This window comes from Paralichthys olivaceus, chromosome 24, assembly GCF_024713975.1.
Source record: "Paralichthys olivaceus isolate ysfri-2021 chromosome 24, ASM2471397v2, whole genome shotgun sequence".
Lineage (NCBI taxonomy): Eukaryota > Metazoa > Chordata > Actinopteri > Pleuronectiformes > Paralichthyidae > Paralichthys > Paralichthys olivaceus.
In genome coordinates, this window is record NC_091116.1 from 6,314,009 (window position 1) to 6,335,263 (window position 21,255).

Here is a 21,255-nt window from a genome sequence, read left to right on the forward strand (position 1 = left end):
AAAGATGTCTGGAGATGAAGAGATAGAAAAGGTGGTTGTGTGAGGTAGAAAACAGAGAGAGTGGGCAGATGGGGTCTGTATTGCAGGGGCGAATGTCCTCTTGTGACTTTCAAATAATATTCGGCAATAAAAGGAAAGTGGATTCCTGTTACAGCTGAGTGTGTGTCCTTGTGTTAAAAGACGATTCTCACACAGTGATGGTGTACAGGCCCATAGGAACACATGCTTTAATAATCATAGTCATTATGTTCAATTAAAAAAAAGCATGGCGTTACTGGCCTACAGTGATGAAATTGCACTCTCCTTTACAGAAATAAATAAATCAGCAAATAAATACATCCCACTGGAAATGTCTCCATTAAATTATGCTGTTCAAAATGATAAAATGGTTGAAAAACAAATCAAAAAACATTAAGTGCTGTACATGTTTCACATCTATGCACACGAAGGGGTGGAGGGTGGGAGGAGCCAAAAGGAAGCCACGCACGGCGGAGCGGGGATTGGATGGAGCGCGAGATCATGCATTTCCCACGGACGAATAAAAATACACCGTCCATTCACCCCCCATGCCCTTCCCCGCACATTTGTTTGCGTTTTCTTCCCCCCAAAAAAGAAATTCACATTTTTCACATGTTGACAAAAGAAATTGCGTCAAGAAACAAGAAAAGAAGAAAAACAATGCACGTGATGGGAGGAGTCCAAGAAAAAGTTGTTATGGCCACTAGTCCACTTTTTTTGTTCAGACGCCCGGAGCCTTGATTACACTGACACCTCAGCTCGGTCTGTTTTTATTAAAGTTGCAATTTAAGTTTTAACGATTTAAAATCACGCAAATCTAACGATTGCAATAAAAAAAAGAGGACAAAAGACAAAAATTTGTCAAATGGAGATATTTTCATATGATGGCAGATGATGGAAAGAGTGAAACACATCTACAGTTACAACAATATTGTAGAATAAAATATAATATTACCCAATTACAGTGTTTTGGACCAAAGTTTTGTGGATCTTTTTATTACAAGTGTCAAAGATAAATCAAAGCTCATCTGAATTTAAAAACCAGATAATATAATTAAGCCTTTGATTTGAATCATGACACAAAGATGGGATTATTTAGTAGCTCATAGCCCTGTTTGATTTTGCCCACACAGACAATGAACCAATCAAATTGCAGCACTGATCCTGACAGTCACATAGGGGGTACTATCATTATGAAAAAAGAAATTAAACTTACATCTCTTATTTCTGTCAAGCAAACACCAAGGAGATATATATATATATATATATATATATATACACATTTAGATATATTATAATCTCAATGAAAGAGCTTGGAAACCTACGTTTGAACGACAACAGATGATGATGGAAAGACTGAAACATATCTTCCATCTATTCTTATGGGATTAAAAATACTACTAATCTCTTGGAGAGCCAAAAGTTGGCACTGCAGTGATAAAATTCAAAATGTAAACTAATCACAGAAACATGTTTTTCTGCACTTGAAAATCTTCATAATCTTTTTCCATCTGTGTAAATCTCACGAGGTGTCAGTGTAAATATGGCTTTTTGTCTGTCAGCTGGAAGCAGATCCTCCTCGTATGTCCAGGCATCTGTGAAGACGGCAAGCAACAACTCCCCCTCATTACTGTCTACCCTGCCTTTTGTAACTCCATGGCTAGTACCCCCCCCCCCCCTCTTAAAAAATCATTCTGTGATCAAATTTAATGCAAAAACAAACCACCGATGGAAAATCTGCCAGTAACCCCCCTCCTACTGATTGGTACAGTCCAAGGAGGGGCAAGGCACCCGTTTAAACAGATTCCCCAGCCTCCGGAGAGAAGTTTGACGCTTGAAGTATAGTGTATCGTCCAGCACCAATGGGAATGAAGAGTTTCCCTCCTTTAAAAACGACAGTGAAGACGTCTCATCCCATTTGAAAGAGCATTTTCTTTAAGTCCAAATGGCACAGAAATCAAGGGCCCTTACTTCCCTTTATAGATAATCTTCATTGGGCGTTTAAGATGCCTAAGGAATGAGGAACATGTTGCTTCTGCAGCATCAGCTGAAAAATGACGACAGCAGTAAGAAACAGCACGCTGAATGAGGGCAAAGTTATGTTTGAATCTTTTGTACGATGCCCGTTGTTTGCACCTGAGACGGGTTTGCACTCAAACTCCAATCCCTGATCTGGTTTGACTTAAGATGGTGACGGACAGGTCGGGGTCTGGGGTGTGTATTTGTGTGTAAGTGCATGCATGCATTTGTGCATTTGAATCTACTGAGAGACAGCGATAAGAGGTCGGATAAACCTCTGCACCAACACTGACGGCTCCAGCAGGTGTCCACAAGGAGAGCGGAGCTTTATAACCTAAAATCTAATTAATAAAGAGAGAAATATGTTCACGTTTGGGGGTAAATCCAGCCCTAAACATATCTTCATCTGTTTAAGAGTGAGGCTAAACCCAGATTGTATTTAGCCCAGAATATTTGCATTTAAACCTAGTGGTGGTTTGTGATTACCCCCAGGTGGGTGGTGATTTTAGAGTCATACATCTCCCTGGTTTGTGGTGTGTTCAGGCCTCTGTGAGTTGGAGAAGTGGTCAGACCCTTAGCGAAGGTCCCGCTGCTCCACTGAGGGGTGTCGTGGAGCTGCAGTCATAGCCCACATCCACCACGGCATGGGGTCCAACAACCAGCCGTCCTGGGAAGGGCTGTGCCTGCACCTGCCGGTCTCGGAAACTCTGGATGTAGCTCTGGAAAATGATAGTTTTGTTCAAAACAGCCAGCATGAAAATTAAACATGCATTTAAATGCAAGAAAAGGGATTTCTTTCCTCTCTAACAGATATTAAAAGAAAATAAGAAGTTCGTTGGTTGGGACAACAAGCAGAGAAAGGTCCTTACTGGCGAGAGAACGTCCGTGTCATAGCGGCGGATGGGGTTTGGTTTGCGACGGTAGGCGGGCTCAGAGTGGAGTTGCTTGGCCTGGTTTTGATTGTGGGAGGAGGCGCCATGCTGCTGCTGCTTCTTCTTCTTCTTGCTGCGGTAGCGGTCGTCACGCTGACGAATTCGCATCACCTGCATCCTCCTCTGCTGCCGGCTGATGATCACTGTGGAGGAAAAGGGCGGTGAGGAGATACTAAAGGATTTTGTCATGTTGTGCTTTACCTGTAACACAACAGCTAAAGACAGCGGCTCTGGAAGTTAAGTGGAAGATTCTTGTCCAAAGTATTTGCATTAGGTATCTCCTGACCCTCAAATCATGTCATCATGACAACCCAGAAAAACAATTAATTTCTAGTTTTAGAGATATGCACTGCCAGTTTTCCTCACCCTTGGTATGGGAGTATCCCTCAGCGGTCACCTTCCACTGGACCATGACCCCCAGCAGGGTGAGGGCAGGCCACACCCCAAGCACCACCCACGTCAGCCAACAAACAGGTTTGCCAGGTGCTGCTTTCATCCGCTCGTACATGTACAACACCAGGGCGAAGAGCTCCACGAAGTAGTCCAAAGCCACCGTGATCACTGCTGCACCGAACACCGCTGTTGACAGCGTGGTAAAGAGACGCTGCCATTGCAGGGTGAGCACGGCGAACAGCATGCCCAGGCCAAGCAGAACGCCAAGGGGCACCCAGACGGAACGCGGTGGGCTGTCGGACAGCTCCTCCATGCCAACCAGGGTCGCCACGGCTACCAGCAGGCCCAGCAGCAGGCCCACCATAAAGAGGCCCACGCTGCGAACCAGCATGGTGACCAGGCCGCAGAGCGTACCAATGCCCAGGCCGATGCCCACCGAGGCCTCCACGCTCAGCTGGGTGTCCAGCACGCGCTCCTTGTAGCAGAGCATGAAGATGACGACAGAGCCGAACATCAGGCCCGTCAGGAACATCACTGCTTTGAAGCAGCGATATCCTGAAAGAAGAGGAGAAACGTAAGACACCTTCAACAAGGCTTAACAAGAAGAGCATTTCCGATGCAGGGGGTCAAACTTTCAAGAATGTTCCAGATAAACTTTCCAACTTACCAAAGAAGCAGTAAATGATGCCAAACAGACAGCACATTGAGCAGACGACAGAGGGGACCACCTTGTAGCGGCCAGCAACGTCCTCACAGCCATCCAGCCGCTCGGGGCTCAGCTTCTGGTAGGGCTGGTCCAGCAGCGTATCCACAGTAGTCGACATGGCGAGGAGGAGAGGGAAGGAAGATGGAGGAGAAGAGGTGATCAGGTGGGAGGCGAGGGGCAGGGGAGGCTATGGAGCACTGCCCAGGTGCATGGTTTTATCTGTGGATAGAAAAGAAGGGACAGTTAAAACAAATGTTATTCCAATTAAAGGGCCATGAGAATATGTATTCAAAATCTTATGTTAGTGTTTATTCTATGTAGATTTTAAGAAATATTTTGAAAAGCCGAACAGAAAACTAGAAGATTTTAACCATATGATTTGTAAAAATACAGATCATGTCTATCCGATTTAAATATATTGAGCTAAACCATGGAAAACCACCGGCATGATCCAAAAGGATCAACACCAGCAACAAATACCCCTTTTCAAACCTTTAATAAAGTGGCTTTCAAATTTGGAGCAGTATTGAAACCTGACTTTGCTTTGTGTCCCTATACACACACACATGCACACAGTTTGGCTTCCACCCACCGGGAGAATCAGTGGATAATAATAGCTCAGATGACAGCGGGTGTTTGAGCCGGGTGGACGAGGACAATCACAGCCTCATGCTCTCCCTGGGTTGACGGGGAAGACAGTGGTAATTATGATGTATGCAATGGTACGTTTTTGGACCATGGCAGACTAGTACAATGACTAAATATTTTATAATGTTTTAACATTATTTTATACTTTCTTTAGACAGTGAAAAAAGTTATCTGATCTGTGGCAAAACCCTTCAAAGAATGTAGTTTTTGCGTGATCCTGCGGACTAACAAACAAATGTAAACTATGCCACGTCCAGGCAGGTTCCTCTTAAATATCATCCAATTTCATTTCAAGGACTTTCTTCAACCTTTGAAATAAATATTTATATGTTGTTTAAATGCTGTTTAGATTTTCTTGCATGTGTCAGATTCCCAAACTTGTGACAGCTAGTGCAATTAAAGGTAGAACGAACGAAGAATTGATCAATTGCAGAACTGAAGCAGGAAAAAACTTTCCCCTCATTCCCACACCTCCTCCCCCCTGTGATTGTTCTCTCCATCTCGGGGGGAGTTCAGTCCAACTGTGGAGCATTTCTGGGTCAGAGGTGCTTATGCAACTTCTGTCTGGATTCTCTGATATTCATGATATCCCCTGACCCTTCCTCCTTTCCTTTGTCCTCCTTTGCATCCTGAATCCTTTCTGCGTCCCTTCAGCGCCTCTTCAATTTCATCACTCCCCGCCCCCCCACCCACAGCCTCTAGTTATTTACCCCCCCCGAGGGTTGTGTCAGTAAACAGGACATAAATATTTGTGTCACGCAGACGGTTGAAAATGGTCTGAAAGAACAAAAATATCCTCCGTCTCACTTTCCTGCAGGGAAGGTGGTTTTAAAAAAGGCTGGACAGAGTTGGCCCGACCTAACCTTGAGCCGAGACAAAGTCCGCTGCACTCTGATGGTGAAATATCTACAACCAAAGCGTCGATGAAAACGTATATAAATTAGCCTTAAGGGCTAAGAACGTGTTGATGAGTGTTCTCACAACTAATGCAAGTGTATGTGTGTGTCTGACATAGAGGTGCTATTGCATTTGAAAGGAGTGAACAGTCAGGGAACAATGATAAAGCCCAAAACGACACATACACACATAAATTCTAAAATAGCCTGCATATAGAAACACACACATACTCTTTCAACATTTTAATCCCCATTTTATCCAAACATGTCATATTAATAATCATCTTTTGTGGAGGATTAGTAGGTTACAACTGGGTGACCCTGTTTTTGTGCGCGCATGTGTGCATACGCGTGCGTGCGTCCCGCAGAATTAAGCCGCTTCCTACTCCCGCAAATCAAAATGTGCAGTTCTTATGTTTGCAGATGGATCATCCTCACAAACAGACAAAATAAACAAGCGAGGAGCTTCTTCCACTGCGTTTCGAATCCGCAGCAACGACAACAACACTCTCCTCCTGTTACCCTGCTTCCTGTCTGTTGCCATGACAACCTCGGGATACAGACAGCCGGTAGTCGGGTCTGGTCCAGGACTCGGCCAATGGAAGAGGAGCTTAAACTCCCATAGCAACAGTGTGAGAGCCAATCAATGACCTTGTCTGTTCCCTGTATGAATGTATTCATAAATGTGTGTGTTATGAAAGAATGTTCTCCTACTATAGCAACCCTCCCCAGAAATCTATATTAAATCATAGTGTTAATGACAAATACTGATCAAATCCAGACTGATCAAAATAGTAAAGTTATTAAATGCAAATAGTACTATATATATAACTAACCAACATGTCTACTTCAAGTCCCAGCGACCTTTCCTGCAAATGCTGTGTTTCGTCTTTGATATCATGTAGTCAAATAAATACCCACCGTTCCCTTAATAAAATTAAAACAACACATTAGATCAATTTCAGGTTCCACACGTTTATCTGAAAGATTATCCGTCATCATCTTGCCACAAAAGCAGTTTTGCAAGCGTGCATGAGACTGACTGCAGCTCAGTTACTGAAATAATAACTCAACACAAATCACCACGTTTCTTTATGGATATGACAAACAGCTTCTGGAGAAACTGAATGCATCTGTCTCAGCTACTGTGTGCTGAGAGCAAAGTTATCCCTCCTATAGGCAAAATGAAACGCCAGATTTACTCTGTGTGCATCTGATAATCTGAATTTGCTGCAAAGACTTTCCTTTGTCTCTGTGTAATAGAAGTATTTTTTGTTGCATGCTTAAATCGACCCCTATCCCCTTATTGGCTCAGCAATGAAAACCTCTCCAAACAATCAGTTTCTAGTCTAGACACAAAAAAAAACCAGAAGGAAAAAGCAGGTTGAAAGGGTTCAAACTGTTTGTGGTTCACTCGATAAGACCCAGACACACTGACACAGATGTGCGGCCATTTTCAGCGCTGACATCATCGGTGGCAAAGCTTTTTTATGAATAAAGGAAACTGTGTCTATTAATACACAGAGTACACAGGGTGGCTGAGAAGCAAGATGCTGCATCACGTCTGACCTGCACGATGGAGTCGAGACAACAGCTCAGCTCCTTTTACTTTACTTAAGTTTATTTGGCATAAAAGTAACGTTTGCACATTAAGATAATTGTGTTTCTTGGTGTTGATGTGTTCAAACGCCTGCAGGAATCTGTGCCATCCAGAGCTCGTGAGGCATTCACATGCTGTATTTTGTCAGAGAAAATCCAACAGATGACATGAAATAAAAAGGAAGTTCCCACCGAGACAGACTAACACAAGAAAGGGACAAGACAGGGACGTCACCTTCTGTTATATCCAATGCAAACCACACAAAGGCCATGTCAAGATCCTCAACCATCCTGCACCTCAGTGCTGATGCATCTCGATCACCTCCTGGTGGTATATTTTAGGCTAGTTCTTATGCAAAAGGAGAAAGCAGAGACACGATGTCCAGCTTTATTTGCAGCTCATCTCATACTCAGCTTGCAGGTTTTTAAACTCAACTTCCAGTGAGTTACATTCACTCATTCGTCTTCACCTCTGTCTAACAGGACTAAAAAGAAGGAATTCTGGTTTTGCTGCGCAACAAAGGTGGGCGACTTGATTCACTTTGCATCTTAATGAGCTACGACTGGCAGAGACATCTGATCACTTCTTCAAGCGTGTTGAAATGATGAAAGACTTCTTTCCTCCTTCTCTATAACCTTGACTTCAGATTAGAACCTCATCTAAATTGTGTCTCACTTTGAGGATCTGTCTTGTTTTTCTAACACGACAGTACTTTTCTGTGTAGGTTTCATAACCCTGTGAGTCATGAAATCTGCTTCACGATGTGTTTATTCAACAAAATATTTTTGTTCCAATCTCTCCTCCTCTGCTTCTGTTTCAAATGTCTCTACAGTAACACAAAGAGCAAAAAACAGAGGAAACACATTCGCCAACTTCACAGGTTTTGTGCTGCCATACTCTCAAGCCCTAAACTGTTTATTGTCAATAATTCTCTTCACAAATTGATTTATAAAGCTAGAAAACTTCCTTGAGAAATATGAGAACATATTAGATTCTAGAAATGATTTCAATTTGATTTGAAAACTATCAACAATTATTGCAGTGTGGCATTTCAGCAGTGTGTGTTTGTGTCCGACACCCAGCTGTGCTTCTCGGTCAGAGTCGGAGGTTCAGATGGTTTGTGGCGGGGCGACTCTCTGACTGAAATCATATGTTTGAAAAGGTTGAGAATAACTGACTGTTTCTTTTTTACCTCAAGGTGTTCTTGAGATATGCGAAAAACTCACAAACTCTTAATAATTTCATCCTTGAGTCCGTCTTCCACCTTGGAAGTATAGAAACCTTCCACCATTATTTTATATGAGTAAATCTACAGACTTGAAAAGTTTCACGTATGAGCACATTTGGAAAACGCAAGAAACTATATCCGTCCATGTTTAATGCAACAGGTTGCAACAGCAGGAAAACGTAAACATACGTAAACAAAAAAACATTGTACTCTCTCACAAACTATAAACTCTTACATGTACCATCATACTCTCTACAATGCAAATGTCTCTGAATGAAGCTGGACAGTAAAGAATGACAAAGATGCTGAATAACACATGAAATTAGATGGTGGAGAAAAAAAAGGGAGGATGACAGGAAGGGACTAAAATAAAAGAAGAGAGAAGGGAGGGAAGAAAGGAAGAAACTCCTAACCTCTAACAGCCAGTGATTTCCTTCTGAAAAATAAAAATACCCCCAGAAACACTGACACTTCGATAAATAACTTGAAAAGTAAACAGCATAGCTCATGTACGAAGATAATTCCTCTAAGGGCCCCTTTTTATCTGATGTGGGGAGGGGTTGAAACTGAAAAAGGGGAGATAAAAATGAAAGGGAAGGGAAAGAAAAGAAAAGAAAAGAAAAGATGCCGTGTTGCATAACGGCGTCGTAATGCATTGCTCACCGCGCTTCAGCTCCTTTCCAGTTCACTTTGCATTGGCAACGATTGCCATGATTCAAAACCAGAAAAACACACACACAAAGCTGAGTGTGTTTACAAACAGGTGCAACATGGGAAAAAAAACTGCAGGCGCTCTGATGAATAAAAATAAAATCTGCTCATGTTCATACAAAATGACGGTTTCTTAAGGATTTAAAAAGCAGGTTGCTGCAGATACCTAGTTATAACAATTTTCCTCATTCCTGTGTGAGAAAATATTCAACTTCAGTTTTTAACACTGAAAAACTACAACGAACACAAAATGTGTGACGCCTCCAGTTGACTTGGAAACAGAATAAATTATTTATAGCCATGTGTGCTGTTGCATAAAGACCAAAAACAAAAATTGAGAATCTTATCAGCAGATTGAACAATAATAAAAAATGTGGTGGTGGATCTTGACAAATCAAGTTACATATTGAGGAAATATTTCATCAAATTCGCAAAACAACTGAGTCCAGCACATAAATAAAAGTTGGATATCAGTGTGCAAAATCACATTAATATAACCAACACACAAGTTAATTAAAATAAGAGCATTAGGTGATGCTTTACAACAAATTATTTCCCAGCCCTAAATCCAGAGGATCCCAGTTTACTCTATCTTAAATACTTGGTGACAAAAATACACTGTGATGTTAAGTTCATCAGACTGAGTTCAACCACCTCCTCGCTCCATCACTGACCTGAGAAATCTGCCGGTCTGACTGAGGCTGCGACATGTGCTCATCCGGAGCCTCTACCCTCGTTTTGCAGTGTGTGTGCGCGACCGGCGGCGGTTTAATGAGAAAATGAGCCGGAGCACATGACGCAGAGCGACAGACCTCTCTCTGTCTCTCAGCGTCATGCATGAGCCGTCCAAAGGTAACAGGCTGGTGGGCGAGCTGCCGATGTCCTGTCGCTCGCAGCGGAAGAAACACCAAATGTGTCACCGGTGTACATGTCTTCTTCCGGGGAGAGAGAGAGAGAGGGGCCGCTGTCGTCAATTGCCCCTGCCGATAACCTGGCACCCAAACCGCCATTCCCTCTGCACATGTCAATCAATACTGGATGGGGTTGCTGTGGAAACGTGACTGTGCGCGAGGAGGATGTGGCGGATGGCAGCAGGATCATGACATGTGCTTTGAGCATGTGTGTGTGATGTGTCTCGGTCAGACAGAAACACAAGGCAGGTCAGATGGGTCAGGACAGGATAGGACAGCTCTTGAAAATGTTGATGGCGTGACGGAGGAGTGTTGGGAATAAAAAATAAAATAAATATAATTATAAATAAATACAAATTTGTTTCTCTTGGTTCCTCTTTTCTAACAAATAAATAAATATAAGCACCTCGATCAAGAGTCTTTGAACTCATTTTCTTTTTGTTTCTGCTAAAAAAGTAAATGCACCTTTCTCAGAGAAAAACTGGAAAAGTGGTTTTTAACCTGTGGTGATCTTGACGATCAGATGATGAATGTGTACGGAGTACCCAGTTTTTCATCTGACTTAAAATCTAAATTCAATCTAGCACCTAAAAAATATGTGGCTGTTACTATGCGTCAGTCAGATGCCGATTTTCAGAACTGAACAAAAGCCCTGGTTTCAAAATTCAAACGACACCAGATCTGAATGACCATCATTATGTTTTAATGCTGTGGAACAGGGACAACACTTGTCCAGATGAAGATTATTTGCAGCGCTCGTTGGCTCTCCCCCAGGAACACCAGCACGACTCTGCGAGGATTAGGCACGACCACGGAACGCCAAGAGGCCGAGGCGTCCTCACACCTCCTCAGCCTCTCGCTGAGCAGGTTACATAAGGCTGTGAATGGGATGCTCCACTTTATGAAACCATGCGTGGCTGCTGTCACATCCTCTGATTGGGCGGAATGTGGGGAATCTGCTGAAGGAGGAATCGGAGGACGAAGACACTGAGGCCTTTGTCTGTGTCAGATGCTGTTTTCACCCTGAGCCAATGAGTCTCGGGTCCTTTTTTGACCATCGTGTTTCACCCGCAGGTTCCACTCAGGTACCATCAGACCTGCAGCAGCATGTTCGACTTCTAAAAACAAAATGCTTGTCTGCTTTTCAGTGACAAGTCACTCTTACATAACTGCCGCTTTCGTATCTTCACCCAGCTGCTCAGTATGACTGAACATTCCCCAACCAGATCATTTTTTATCTCCCTGTCTGCACCATCGCCGCCCTGACGGAGCCGCTCGGGAATATCAATGAAGTTTGTCCCCGTGCAGGAGAAACTAAACACAGAGCGAGAGAAGCACTGAGGTCGTCGGATTTCGAACGAGACAGGGAGATGGAAGGAAAAGACAAAAACACCACAGCAGGTTAATCTTTGAGATGTGATGTCAGGAAATCTGTGGAGTCTGACAGCAAAGGTTCAACACAGAAAGAAAGATGATGCTCGTGAACATGACGGCAGCACTTTTGGAGAAAGGAAGTGCCGAACAAAGAGCTGGAGAGGATGTGTGATAAAAAGCAACAACAACCAATCCATCACCAACCTCAAGCCACTTCTTTACCACCAGGACTTCATTATTATTTAAGCTCATTTAATCAGCTGTTTAAATGTGGATGAATAATTCACGTTATTCACATTATGTATCACAAACAAATCAGAAACATCCTTCTGTTGATGTTTGGCTGTGGAAAACCAAATGAAGCTGATCAATCAATATAGTTAATTAAACATAGACACGTGCAGGGTTAACCCATGATCATCTCTGTTGTGCCGCTCCAGGGTTGATGGCACAACCCGGAGCAGAGCAACAGCAGACGTTCTGGGACATGATTCCAACTATTCAATTTAAAAGAGTTGACATCTGAAGTCACAATGGTGGTCTTTTTTTATTTTATTAAAAAGAGCAAATTCTATAATTTAAACTGAGCAAGTGTTTTTATTTCTAGCTCAAGTTAATGTCACAAGTTTCCTAATGGTGTCATCTTCAACAGTGGCAAGACTCAGCCATGATTCGGCTACAGGAGAAGAGAAAAACGGCAGCAGACGAAAACATCAGGGATGTGTGGACCAATGAGAAGTCTGCAACATTGTCAGATTGACAGTTCAAAACCCCAAACTAATTAACCAAATTATGACCTAAGCAATGAATCATTGAATTGTCTGTCAACTGACAAATCAGATCTACTCTGATTCCGCTGTCACACACCAAAGACCATATAAATAACTTAAACCAATCTACTAAAACAGCTTTTAAACCTATTTTCTTTCCTGTTTTCGATTAATCCCAGAGCAGGAACCAGCCACAGTTTGCACCAGACTCTTCTCTGCCTCTCTGCACCTGTCAGCTCCATCAACAGGCTCTGATTCTCTGACCGAACATCTGGACGTCAGCAGCCTGCAGGCCTCAGCTCACTGTTTGACATCGTGCACTAATTAGTGAGATCTGTCATCAGCCCTCGACCCTGAACGCCTCAGAGGGATCTCTTACATGAGCGTTCCTGCTGCAGCTTCTCATAATTCCACGTGCGCTGGTAGGAAACGCAACACGGCACCTAAATGCAAGATGGACGACATGACAGCTCCACCAAAAGTGAAGCCAAAGCATCTCGATTGGTCATAAACTCTCCCCCTCCATGTTAGTGGATGGGACATGGACCAAACTAAAAAGTCGAATAAATGATTACAAACATTTTTGGCCACAAAAATCAAATAATTTCATTTTTAGAATTTCCAAGAGATTTTTCAGGACAGCAGGAAACAACCAGAAAACATAGAGACTTCCAGCTACAGAGGCATGAATGCATATGTCTCATACACAGGTTCTACTATATAAAAGCATGACAAACAATTCTAGAGTTCCTGAAAATATATATTTTAATTTCTCCATTCCAGACGTCTGCTACAGTGCAGAGAGGCTGGAAAACGAGCTCAAGCTGCTGTTTATCAGGCTGTGGTGAAGCTGCTGCAGACAGAGACTAAACTCTGCCTCCTCCACGTCAGCTCAGGGTGAGAATGGGGAGACGGGGTGAGGGAGCACGCGAGCAGCACCAGGCCAGAGACGTTGACCCACTGGCGGATCCGAAGCGACGTGTTGTGGCATTTTCATTGCACCGGCGGGCTGCAGAGCTCGATCTGTGCTGCCTGACTGCGCTGATAAGACAGCGGCCTGACACACAGCGAATGCACAAAGAGCACGCTCAGAGTCTGCAGGGTTTTTATCAGGCGGCGGCTCCGAGCAGAAATTCCCCCTCGTGTCCCCTCACTGTTTCTCAGTCTGCCATGTTCAAAACAAATCCAGGGTTGTTTTCGTGATGAAACACCATCTTCCACTTTTCCTCTAATCTGCCTCGCCTGTTCCACTTTGGCGATGTCCTGCCATTACCCAGAATGCCGCTCCGAGTGTTCTCAACAAGAACAGGTTAGACAACTGGAGTCTTTGTTGTAAACATGGTAAAAACAACTCGCTTGAATGCACCACAGGAACAAAACCCAGTGATGTTTTAGTTCACTGACGTCTGCATTTTTTACTTTCAGCAATTTAACCACATTTAACCACTCCCTTTACCTTCTATTGGTAATTTTATGCATGTAAATGTTTGTTCGTTGAGCACTTTATTAGGAACACTCCATTATTGATGCAATTATCCAGTCAGCTGATCATGCGGCAGGAGTCTAGGGCATAAAAATCCTTCAGACACAGGTCATGAACTTCAGTTCACGTCAAACATCACAAAATGTGAACTCAGCCAGACAGGCACATCACCCCCACCCTGATCCATCTTCACAGGCTTCCACTCAAGTCACGCATGAAGTACAAAATCCTCCTCCTCACCTATAAATCCCTTCAGTACCTATCTGACCTCCATCCCTATAATCCACCCCGGAACTTACGATCCTCGAATACGGGTCTTTTCACCAGCCACCGTACGAGTGGTGGAACTGTGTCACAGTTACACGACAGAGACCTCCACAGACACCACACGTGAACCTCGTAGATCATGTTTGGGACGTGGCAGCTAGAACGTGCATTAACGATGAGTTGCAGTCGTGTCGACATGGAGCGGAGGTCACAAGATCACGTCAAAAAGCGGTTCCTACAACATTCCCTCACTGCTCGCTCTTAATATTAATAAAATAAATATCAGATTAAACTCATCATGCTGCAGCAACCCTTGGGAGACTCCAACCTCGAAAGCTTCTCACACATTCCCACGAAGCAAAGAATAGAAACACATTAAAAACCTCAGACTCCACGTTCATCCAGCTGCCTTGTCAGGGCACCCAGTTTACTTGAGTTCAACCAAAAACAGATGACTTATCGATTTTAAATTTTTGTAATCATAGACTATAAGCGTCCACAGTGCAAATGACCTATTTTATCCACCACACATTCTTAACTCCATATATATTCAATTTATAATCGTATGACAGAGCACAAAAGCAGCAAATCTTGTTTTTCTGTTGATTGACTTATTGGTTACAGCTATTGACTGATCTCTTAAGCATTATACCACTATTAATAACAGAACAACGTGGTTTCTATTCGTGACAAAATGAAGTATGTTTCAAATGAGTGCATAATATCCCACCCAAAGACTGAAGTCGAATCAATGCATTCACAATCAAAATGCACACATTTGTCTGGTATGATAAAAAAAATAATTACTTATATTTGTGTTTATTATATATATGGTTTTATTTTCATCATTTAACTATATTGAAGTATTGTCTTTACATCATATATCCTTTGTTGTGATGCCCTTCACTTTCTATTTTTTGATGTTTTGCTATTCAATAATAGTAAGTAAGTATAACAAATCTCTTAATACCACATTTAATCAGGGTTGAATTATACGGATAATATCCTGAACTTGAAACTGAGCTTAATTGAAGCTGATTGGGTTTGTTTGAGACCCCTTCAGGGACCCCTGGGAGAGCTCAAACTCCACCACTGGTCTAGACATACAAGACAAACACTGGATTCTCTTGTCAACAGCACCCACCCATCCATCCATCCATCCATCTATCCATCTATCCATCCATTCAATGCAACTGAGTTAATGATCGACCCTGATGCGGCCATCTGGGTCAGACATCACCGACCTCCGCCTCCATCACACGCAGCTCGCTGACCTCAATTAAGACCAAAGCCCTCCTGGTTTGTTCCATTTAACAAACCAGTTCAATTCCAATTAAAACGCACAGGTTTCTTTGGGTTTGACAGCAGGTGTGCGTGTGTGTGTGCGTGAGACTGAAACAAAAGAGACGCATGCACCGTGCGCAACGATCCACCACTCACCCTCATCCCCGGCGGCTTTACGCGCCTCGTCCGCGTTCACATGATGGCAACTGCAGCCGCCTCCTGATCCACAAACACCGACCATTTTACAGACGCTTCCTTCTTTGCCCCCGGCCTAGGTGCTTTCCCCCCGGCAGCAGCCCTGGCACAGGCAGGGGCGGTGGATCCCGACCTCACTGCTCCTCCATGGGTGGAGAAAGAGGGGACACAGGCACCGATCAAAAAAAAAAACGAAAAATCAGAATTATAAAGCAGGAATGTGTGTGTGCGTAAATGTGCAACAAGCTAATGCACCATCCAGGATGGAGGGATGGATGGAGGAAACGGTGCCTCTCACATGAACGTGGTGCGCTCCGGTGCGTCGGGTGAGGAAGGTGGCCTCCCTCCTCTGCAAAAGATGACGCGTTCACACAAGCCTGCATAAAATCAGGAGAGTCCTCAGCAGCGGCTCCTGGAGGCTGAGGTTTTAAATGCACCCTCAAAAAAAGGTATTATCAAATAATATTGGAATAATTATTGATAAAGTTAGCTTTGAAATGTCTTCAAAACATTGATCTTTATCCTTTCACATGCAGGGACACTTATATTTTACTTCTCTCTCTTTTTTTCTCATCTTCTAATTTCGAAAATTAAAATGACTAATTTATTAAAGTCCAGTGGCTCCCAATCTAAAGGGATTGGGACTCCCGCCATCATTTTCCTTTGTGGAGTTCAAGTATGAATCATAACATGTAAATTTTTCCTCAAAATTGTACTTACATGAAGTATTTGAGTAAATTGAGCTGCATCCCCTACTTTGCAGATTAAGGTGTTACATACAAAACATACCTCATAAAGTATAATAAAATAGAACTTTCAATTCAGTCAACAATGAGGCACATTTATTTGCTATTCTCTGTAGTCAGTTTGCATAGCATTGATTACATCACTGTCTTATAGATTTTAATGTAACGCTGCAATAATGTGTACCTGTGCAGATGTTAAAATAAAGTGTGTTAAATTTTGCATCACATGTTGAATCCATCATCAACTGCATCAACATTCATGCAAAATAAACAAAAGGTTAATGCCACAAATATAAAAACATTTATATAATATAAAAAAAATTCCACATTGGGATTTTGTTTTTCCCAATCTGTAAACTCCAGCACAGGGAGGAGGCGTAGCATTATACATTTACATTAGTAACAGCATTTCAAACAGTTAAAAACACAGAAAACGTACTTTCATTGTACTTTTCATCATCCACCAAGATTATACTTAGACACTATAGAGTAGAGTAAAGTTAAATCAACATTTTGTTAAACAATTCTTGAATAAAAGCAAAATGGTTTCCCTTTATACAATTCTCTTTCCTTTCCATACCTCCTTGTTTCCTTCCTTATGCATCTTGTTGCTTTGTTTCCTAAATCCTCCTTCCCTTGCCTCCACCATAAAAAGATTTTCTTTTTTGGTGTAAACGCTCAACCTTGTGTTAAAGGTGAAATAACTTTTAATGTGATGAATAAAAGCACAGGAATTACTCCTGAGAGAAATGAGTGCAATGTTATGTAAAGGCTGCATTTCCACTATTGTCAGAGAGGGGCAGTGTGCACCCTGCAAGGCCACAAAACACACACACATTCTTAACACTAAGTGTGGGTTCATATGCCAATTCCATTAGTCAGCGGAACCACAGAGCAAAATCCTCGTCTCCTCCCACAAACTCTGAGAAGGAAAGAAGGAAAGAAGGAAAACATTCAGTTACCTCCAGCTGGAAAAGAAAATATTCTGCAGTAGCTGACTCTGTGGAAAGACCAGGACTAATAAAATCTATGCAGTCCCAGCACAAAACTTAAAAGCTTTAAATATGTTGAGAAAGAGACAACCTTTGACCTTTGATTTGATCATACATACAGATGTTCGCAGTCAAAACACTCAAATCCAAACATTCAGGAGTCACTGACCTCCGCTCCTCACTCGGCTCTGGGCAGGAAGCGCAGGTTGATGGGCTTTTCGGGGATCAGCAGGACTCGAGTTTTAGGGTGCACAATCGTGGCGCCTTCCTCTGGCTTGACCTTGTAGTGCTGCATCAGCTGCAGGGCGATACACAAACTGATAAGTGCAATGTTGATAGATAGATATCTTAAAATGCATATTTAGTGAAATGTAATGGAAAGTTTGCTGAAAACACTCAGCAGTCTTATAATGCTATAGGACAACAAATCGTCACAGACCCTCGACAGAGCAAAATGCATCTCCATCTCCGCCAACCTCTTCCCCACGCAGGCTCGCACCCCAACACCAAACGGGATATAGCTGTACGGTCGATGCTTGTTTAAGCTTTGTGGCAGCCAGCTGGAGGTCACAGAGCGGAGCCAGCGATCTGGGGTGAATTGCTCTGGATTCGGAAACGTTGCCTCATCGTGACAGACAGCAAAATGACACAGATGGAACTGAGTCTTAAAAGAGAGAATAATAACAGAATTAAACACAAGACAAGTTAAATAAGCACTATAAAAGGTCATCTGGTCCTTTGGGTTCTGCCTCCCTACCTTCTTCGGGAACCAATAGTCGCCCACAATCACCTCATTCTCAGTAACATAGCGTCCATTTCCAGGTACCACGGGATAAAGGCTAAAAGCACAGAACAGGTTTGTCAACTTCACAGATCAGGACTTAGTAGTCGGATCATGTAAGTAAAATATTGATACCACTTTTTAAAGTTATCGTGTTTTAAAGAATAACTCTTTTGAGAGTATTCAGAATGTTATTATTACTAGTGCATTATAACTATATAACTAAACTATATAACACTGCATCTCACACTGGTTAAAGGTATAGTTACTTGCTTTTCATCCTGTGGTCAATGCCTTCTTAGTTCCAGTCAATGAAAATCTTAATACTTCAAAATACAGTGATGTTTTAGACAAAAGTGCACTTTGCTATAAAGGTTTGAGGAAGCCTGCAGGTGTCCACTTACCTTTGGCTGTGTGGTGAAAAAACAGTTTCTACATGAGACAAATCCAAAAAGCCGCCGGCTCACCGTAACGTCTCCTTTATGACAGCCTTCAGGTAGGGCATCCTGCTCAGGTCGTCTGTGGTCGGCTCCCGTTTGTTGGGACACACGGAGTTCACCTGGCGGTACAGCAGCTCCTGAGCCCTCTCGTCCCGTGCTAAGTGGTACAAAGTCCACGTCAAGGTGTTGGATGTCTAAGTTGAGGTGGGAGTAAATGAGTAGGGGGAGAGGAAGAGAAAAGGACACAAATTGAACATTCAAGTCGCTTACACTACACACGAAGAATACAAAAATACACATTAACATTTTAAGACCCATTTGCAGAATGACCCTTATCTATCTTACATCCAGACAGGTTTTTTGCATGTGTCCAAAACTCTCTCTTGACATCCACATTATTAATTATAATAATAATTCATATAATATTAGTTTAATGACATGACTGAGGTCCGACAGTTTTCAAACTCACAGAACAAAACCAACAAGTCTCAACTGCTCCTGGGAATGTAACCAGACCAGTTCAACACTATAACAACAATCAACTCTGTACATGTTGGTTTTTGTTGTTGACTGGTACCATAGAGAGCAGCATTAGGCGTAGAGGAATTTCTCAGACTGTTCCTTGGACTGGAAATAATTGGAATATTTCTTAAAGCCTCTTTGTCTGCCTTGAGAGACAGTGCCCTCTTTCTGGGAGCCCTAACAAATGCAACTGTGCCCGCTGTGAACAGGCAGCAGACTAAAACCCCCCTCACCGTGTCGACTCCTCCAAGCAGCAGCTCTGTCAAAGTGATGTAGATCTGGGATCTGGTCAGCTTTTCACTGGACAGCAGATAACTCAGGTACAGACCGTCTGCTGGCTCACCGCTGCGCACCTGAGCCACAATTTCAGCCATTCTCCTGTCGATGAGTTTCTGGCCTTCCATACAAACAGACACGCAGACATTCAGACATTAATGCAATTTTACTTACTTGAAACTAAATCCAAACTTGGAACCCCGAACTACATTCTCTCCATGCCTACCTACGCTACAGAGGTCGTCCCAAGCCTGAACAAAACGTTTCCAGAGGGGGAGGATGCTGCGGCTCCAGCGTGGGGTAAAAAACACTGCATCAGACAACCCCAACATGGTGTTGACAGCGGCGATGAATTTCAGTGTGTCGTGGGGAATATCCTCCTGCAGGCAGCCCAGCCTGGTTTCAAACAGCACTGAAGAGACAGCTGTGGAGGGTAAAATTGAGGTAAAGGTTCACAAGAATCAAAAACATCCCTCACTGCCCTCAACAACCAGTGGTACTACAGAACCTCTTACCCTCGAAGCCAAACTTGTAGAGCTCAGCCGCCATGTCTGAAACCGTGGCCTGGTCCTGACTGCGACAGCGAAGGACCTCAATGCGTTGCACCATATCTCCGACCACCTGTTGTATGGTGGAGGCATAAACTGACACTTCCCCCAGCTTCAGCATTTTGGGGTTCAAACATTTGCGGATTTGGTACCAGTCTGTTCCTGTGCTAGAAAGTTAAAATTACAAATTTAGACAATGAACGAGCACAGAGGAACTCCTTCACAAATTCGTATCCTTATGAAAGTTAAGTTAAGAAAAAAATTGCATATCTCCACTCACCTCACATGCAGGCCGTAGTCATGTCCTCTCAGGTCCATGTAATCCTTCCAGTGAGACATATCAGCTCGGACAGGGTAGCGACCCTCTTGCTGGATCACTTGAGCTATGAATTCCGAACTCGCCACACTGACCATTTCAAACGAGCCAACCTTAGAGCGCCAAATGGGCCCGTACAGATTCTTCTGTAAAACCTTGAAAACAATGGCAGAGTGTTAAGTCAAAAGCCTGAATTTTGAAAGTACAGTGCTGGAAAACTTAAATAAAATAATATTATTAAACAAAATATATAATCCAATCACAGGTAATATAGATTTTACTGTTTAACAGTAGAGTCAAATTACCATAATCTAACCCAGTTAGAACATTGAAATACTGTGTAAGTACACCTATAATAATACTTAAAATAGAAACATAAACATAAAACATAAATAAATAAGAAAAAGTTATTATCTAACTGTTTTTTGTCAATCACAAATACCTGTAACCAGTCTGTACAGTTAGTTGTCATAGAGATTGATATATTTCTAAGTTTTTAGTAAACTTGTAAACCAGTTAATATCCCTGCAAACTTGTACTGTAAACTGCATTCATGTCAAAAGTGCATGTTCTTTGTCGATTGTTGTGTATGTTTGCTTTGCAAAGTTCTTCTCAAAAACATCTCGGAAGTTTAGTTATAAGGAATTTTATCAAAAATAAATAACATTACTTTTGCGATGAATCCTCCGCAGCCCGTAACGCACTCGCTCGTACCTGCATTAGGTGCATTCTTTTTGAATATCCTTTGAATAACATCCAGTACAGGCTGGTGGGTATGCTGGGCCCCGGAAGTTCGTCGATGGTCTTCAGCCTCCCAGTCTCCGTGGACGTCTGGACGTTTAGGTTCCTCCTGATGGAAGAGTCTCCGGGCCGGAGCTCCTGCGCTGCCGGGATTGTCCGGGCGCAGGGCGCAGAGAGCCGCAGAGGACGGACCGCAGCCGCCAGAGTGTTCATCGTGTCTATTTAGTCTCCGGTCAGGGAAGTGTCTTTTAATGTTTGATCATAGACTTTCTAACAGGGAGAACTTCCCTCTGTAGGGGGCGCCCGAGAGACAGTCCCGAATGAATGTGGGGGGACCTGTGGAGCTGTGGTTTCCAAAATGTACAAAGGGGAGAGACATTAGATCTAATTCAATTATTTTAGATGTATTTTATGGTGAAACACATTTATGTAACTATTAGAAAATATTATAATATAGC

At 42.8% G+C, this 21,255-nt stretch overlaps 2 protein-coding genes across 3 annotated transcripts; both read right to left on the minus strand.

Moving 5' to 3' along the window:
- Positions 1 to 1,557: 1,557 nt before the first annotated feature.
- On the minus strand, positions 1,558 to 15,752 carry tmem198ab (transmembrane protein 198ab). 2 transcript variants are annotated; one of them, XM_069521328.1, is made up of 5 exons: positions 15,397 to 15,752; positions 4,030 to 4,287; positions 3,336 to 3,917; positions 2,907 to 3,112; positions 1,558 to 2,756 (listed from the first exon to the last, which is right to left on the minus strand). In XM_069521328.1, the coding sequence occupies exons 2-5, from the start codon at positions 4,184 to 4,186 to the stop codon at positions 2,604 to 2,606; spliced, it is 1,098 nt and encodes a 365-aa protein (XP_069377429.1). In that variant the 5' UTR covers positions 4,187 to 4,287; positions 15,397 to 15,752; the 3' UTR covers positions 1,558 to 2,603. The 2 variants fall into 2 exon arrangements, with proteins under 2 accessions (XP_069377429.1, XP_069377430.1); XM_069521329.1 differs by lacking the exon at positions 15,397 to 15,752 and adding an exon at positions 9,826 to 9,964.
- A 503-nt stretch (positions 15,753 to 16,255) lies between these two features.
- Positions 16,256 to 21,085, minus strand: cyp27a2 (cytochrome P450 family 27 subfamily A member 2). Its single transcript, XM_020104071.2, has 10 exons — positions 20,771 to 21,085; positions 20,021 to 20,211; positions 19,708 to 19,907; positions 19,419 to 19,616; positions 19,150 to 19,313; positions 18,422 to 18,588; positions 17,931 to 18,012; positions 17,613 to 17,837; positions 17,343 to 17,471; positions 16,256 to 17,103 (listed from the first exon to the last, which is right to left on the minus strand). The coding sequence occupies exons 1-9, from the start codon at positions 21,008 to 21,010 to the stop codon at positions 17,352 to 17,354; spliced, it is 1,587 nt and encodes a 528-aa protein (XP_019959630.2). The 5' UTR covers positions 21,011 to 21,085; the 3' UTR covers positions 16,256 to 17,103; positions 17,343 to 17,351.
- Between the last annotated feature and the right edge of the window lie 170 nt (positions 21,086 to 21,255).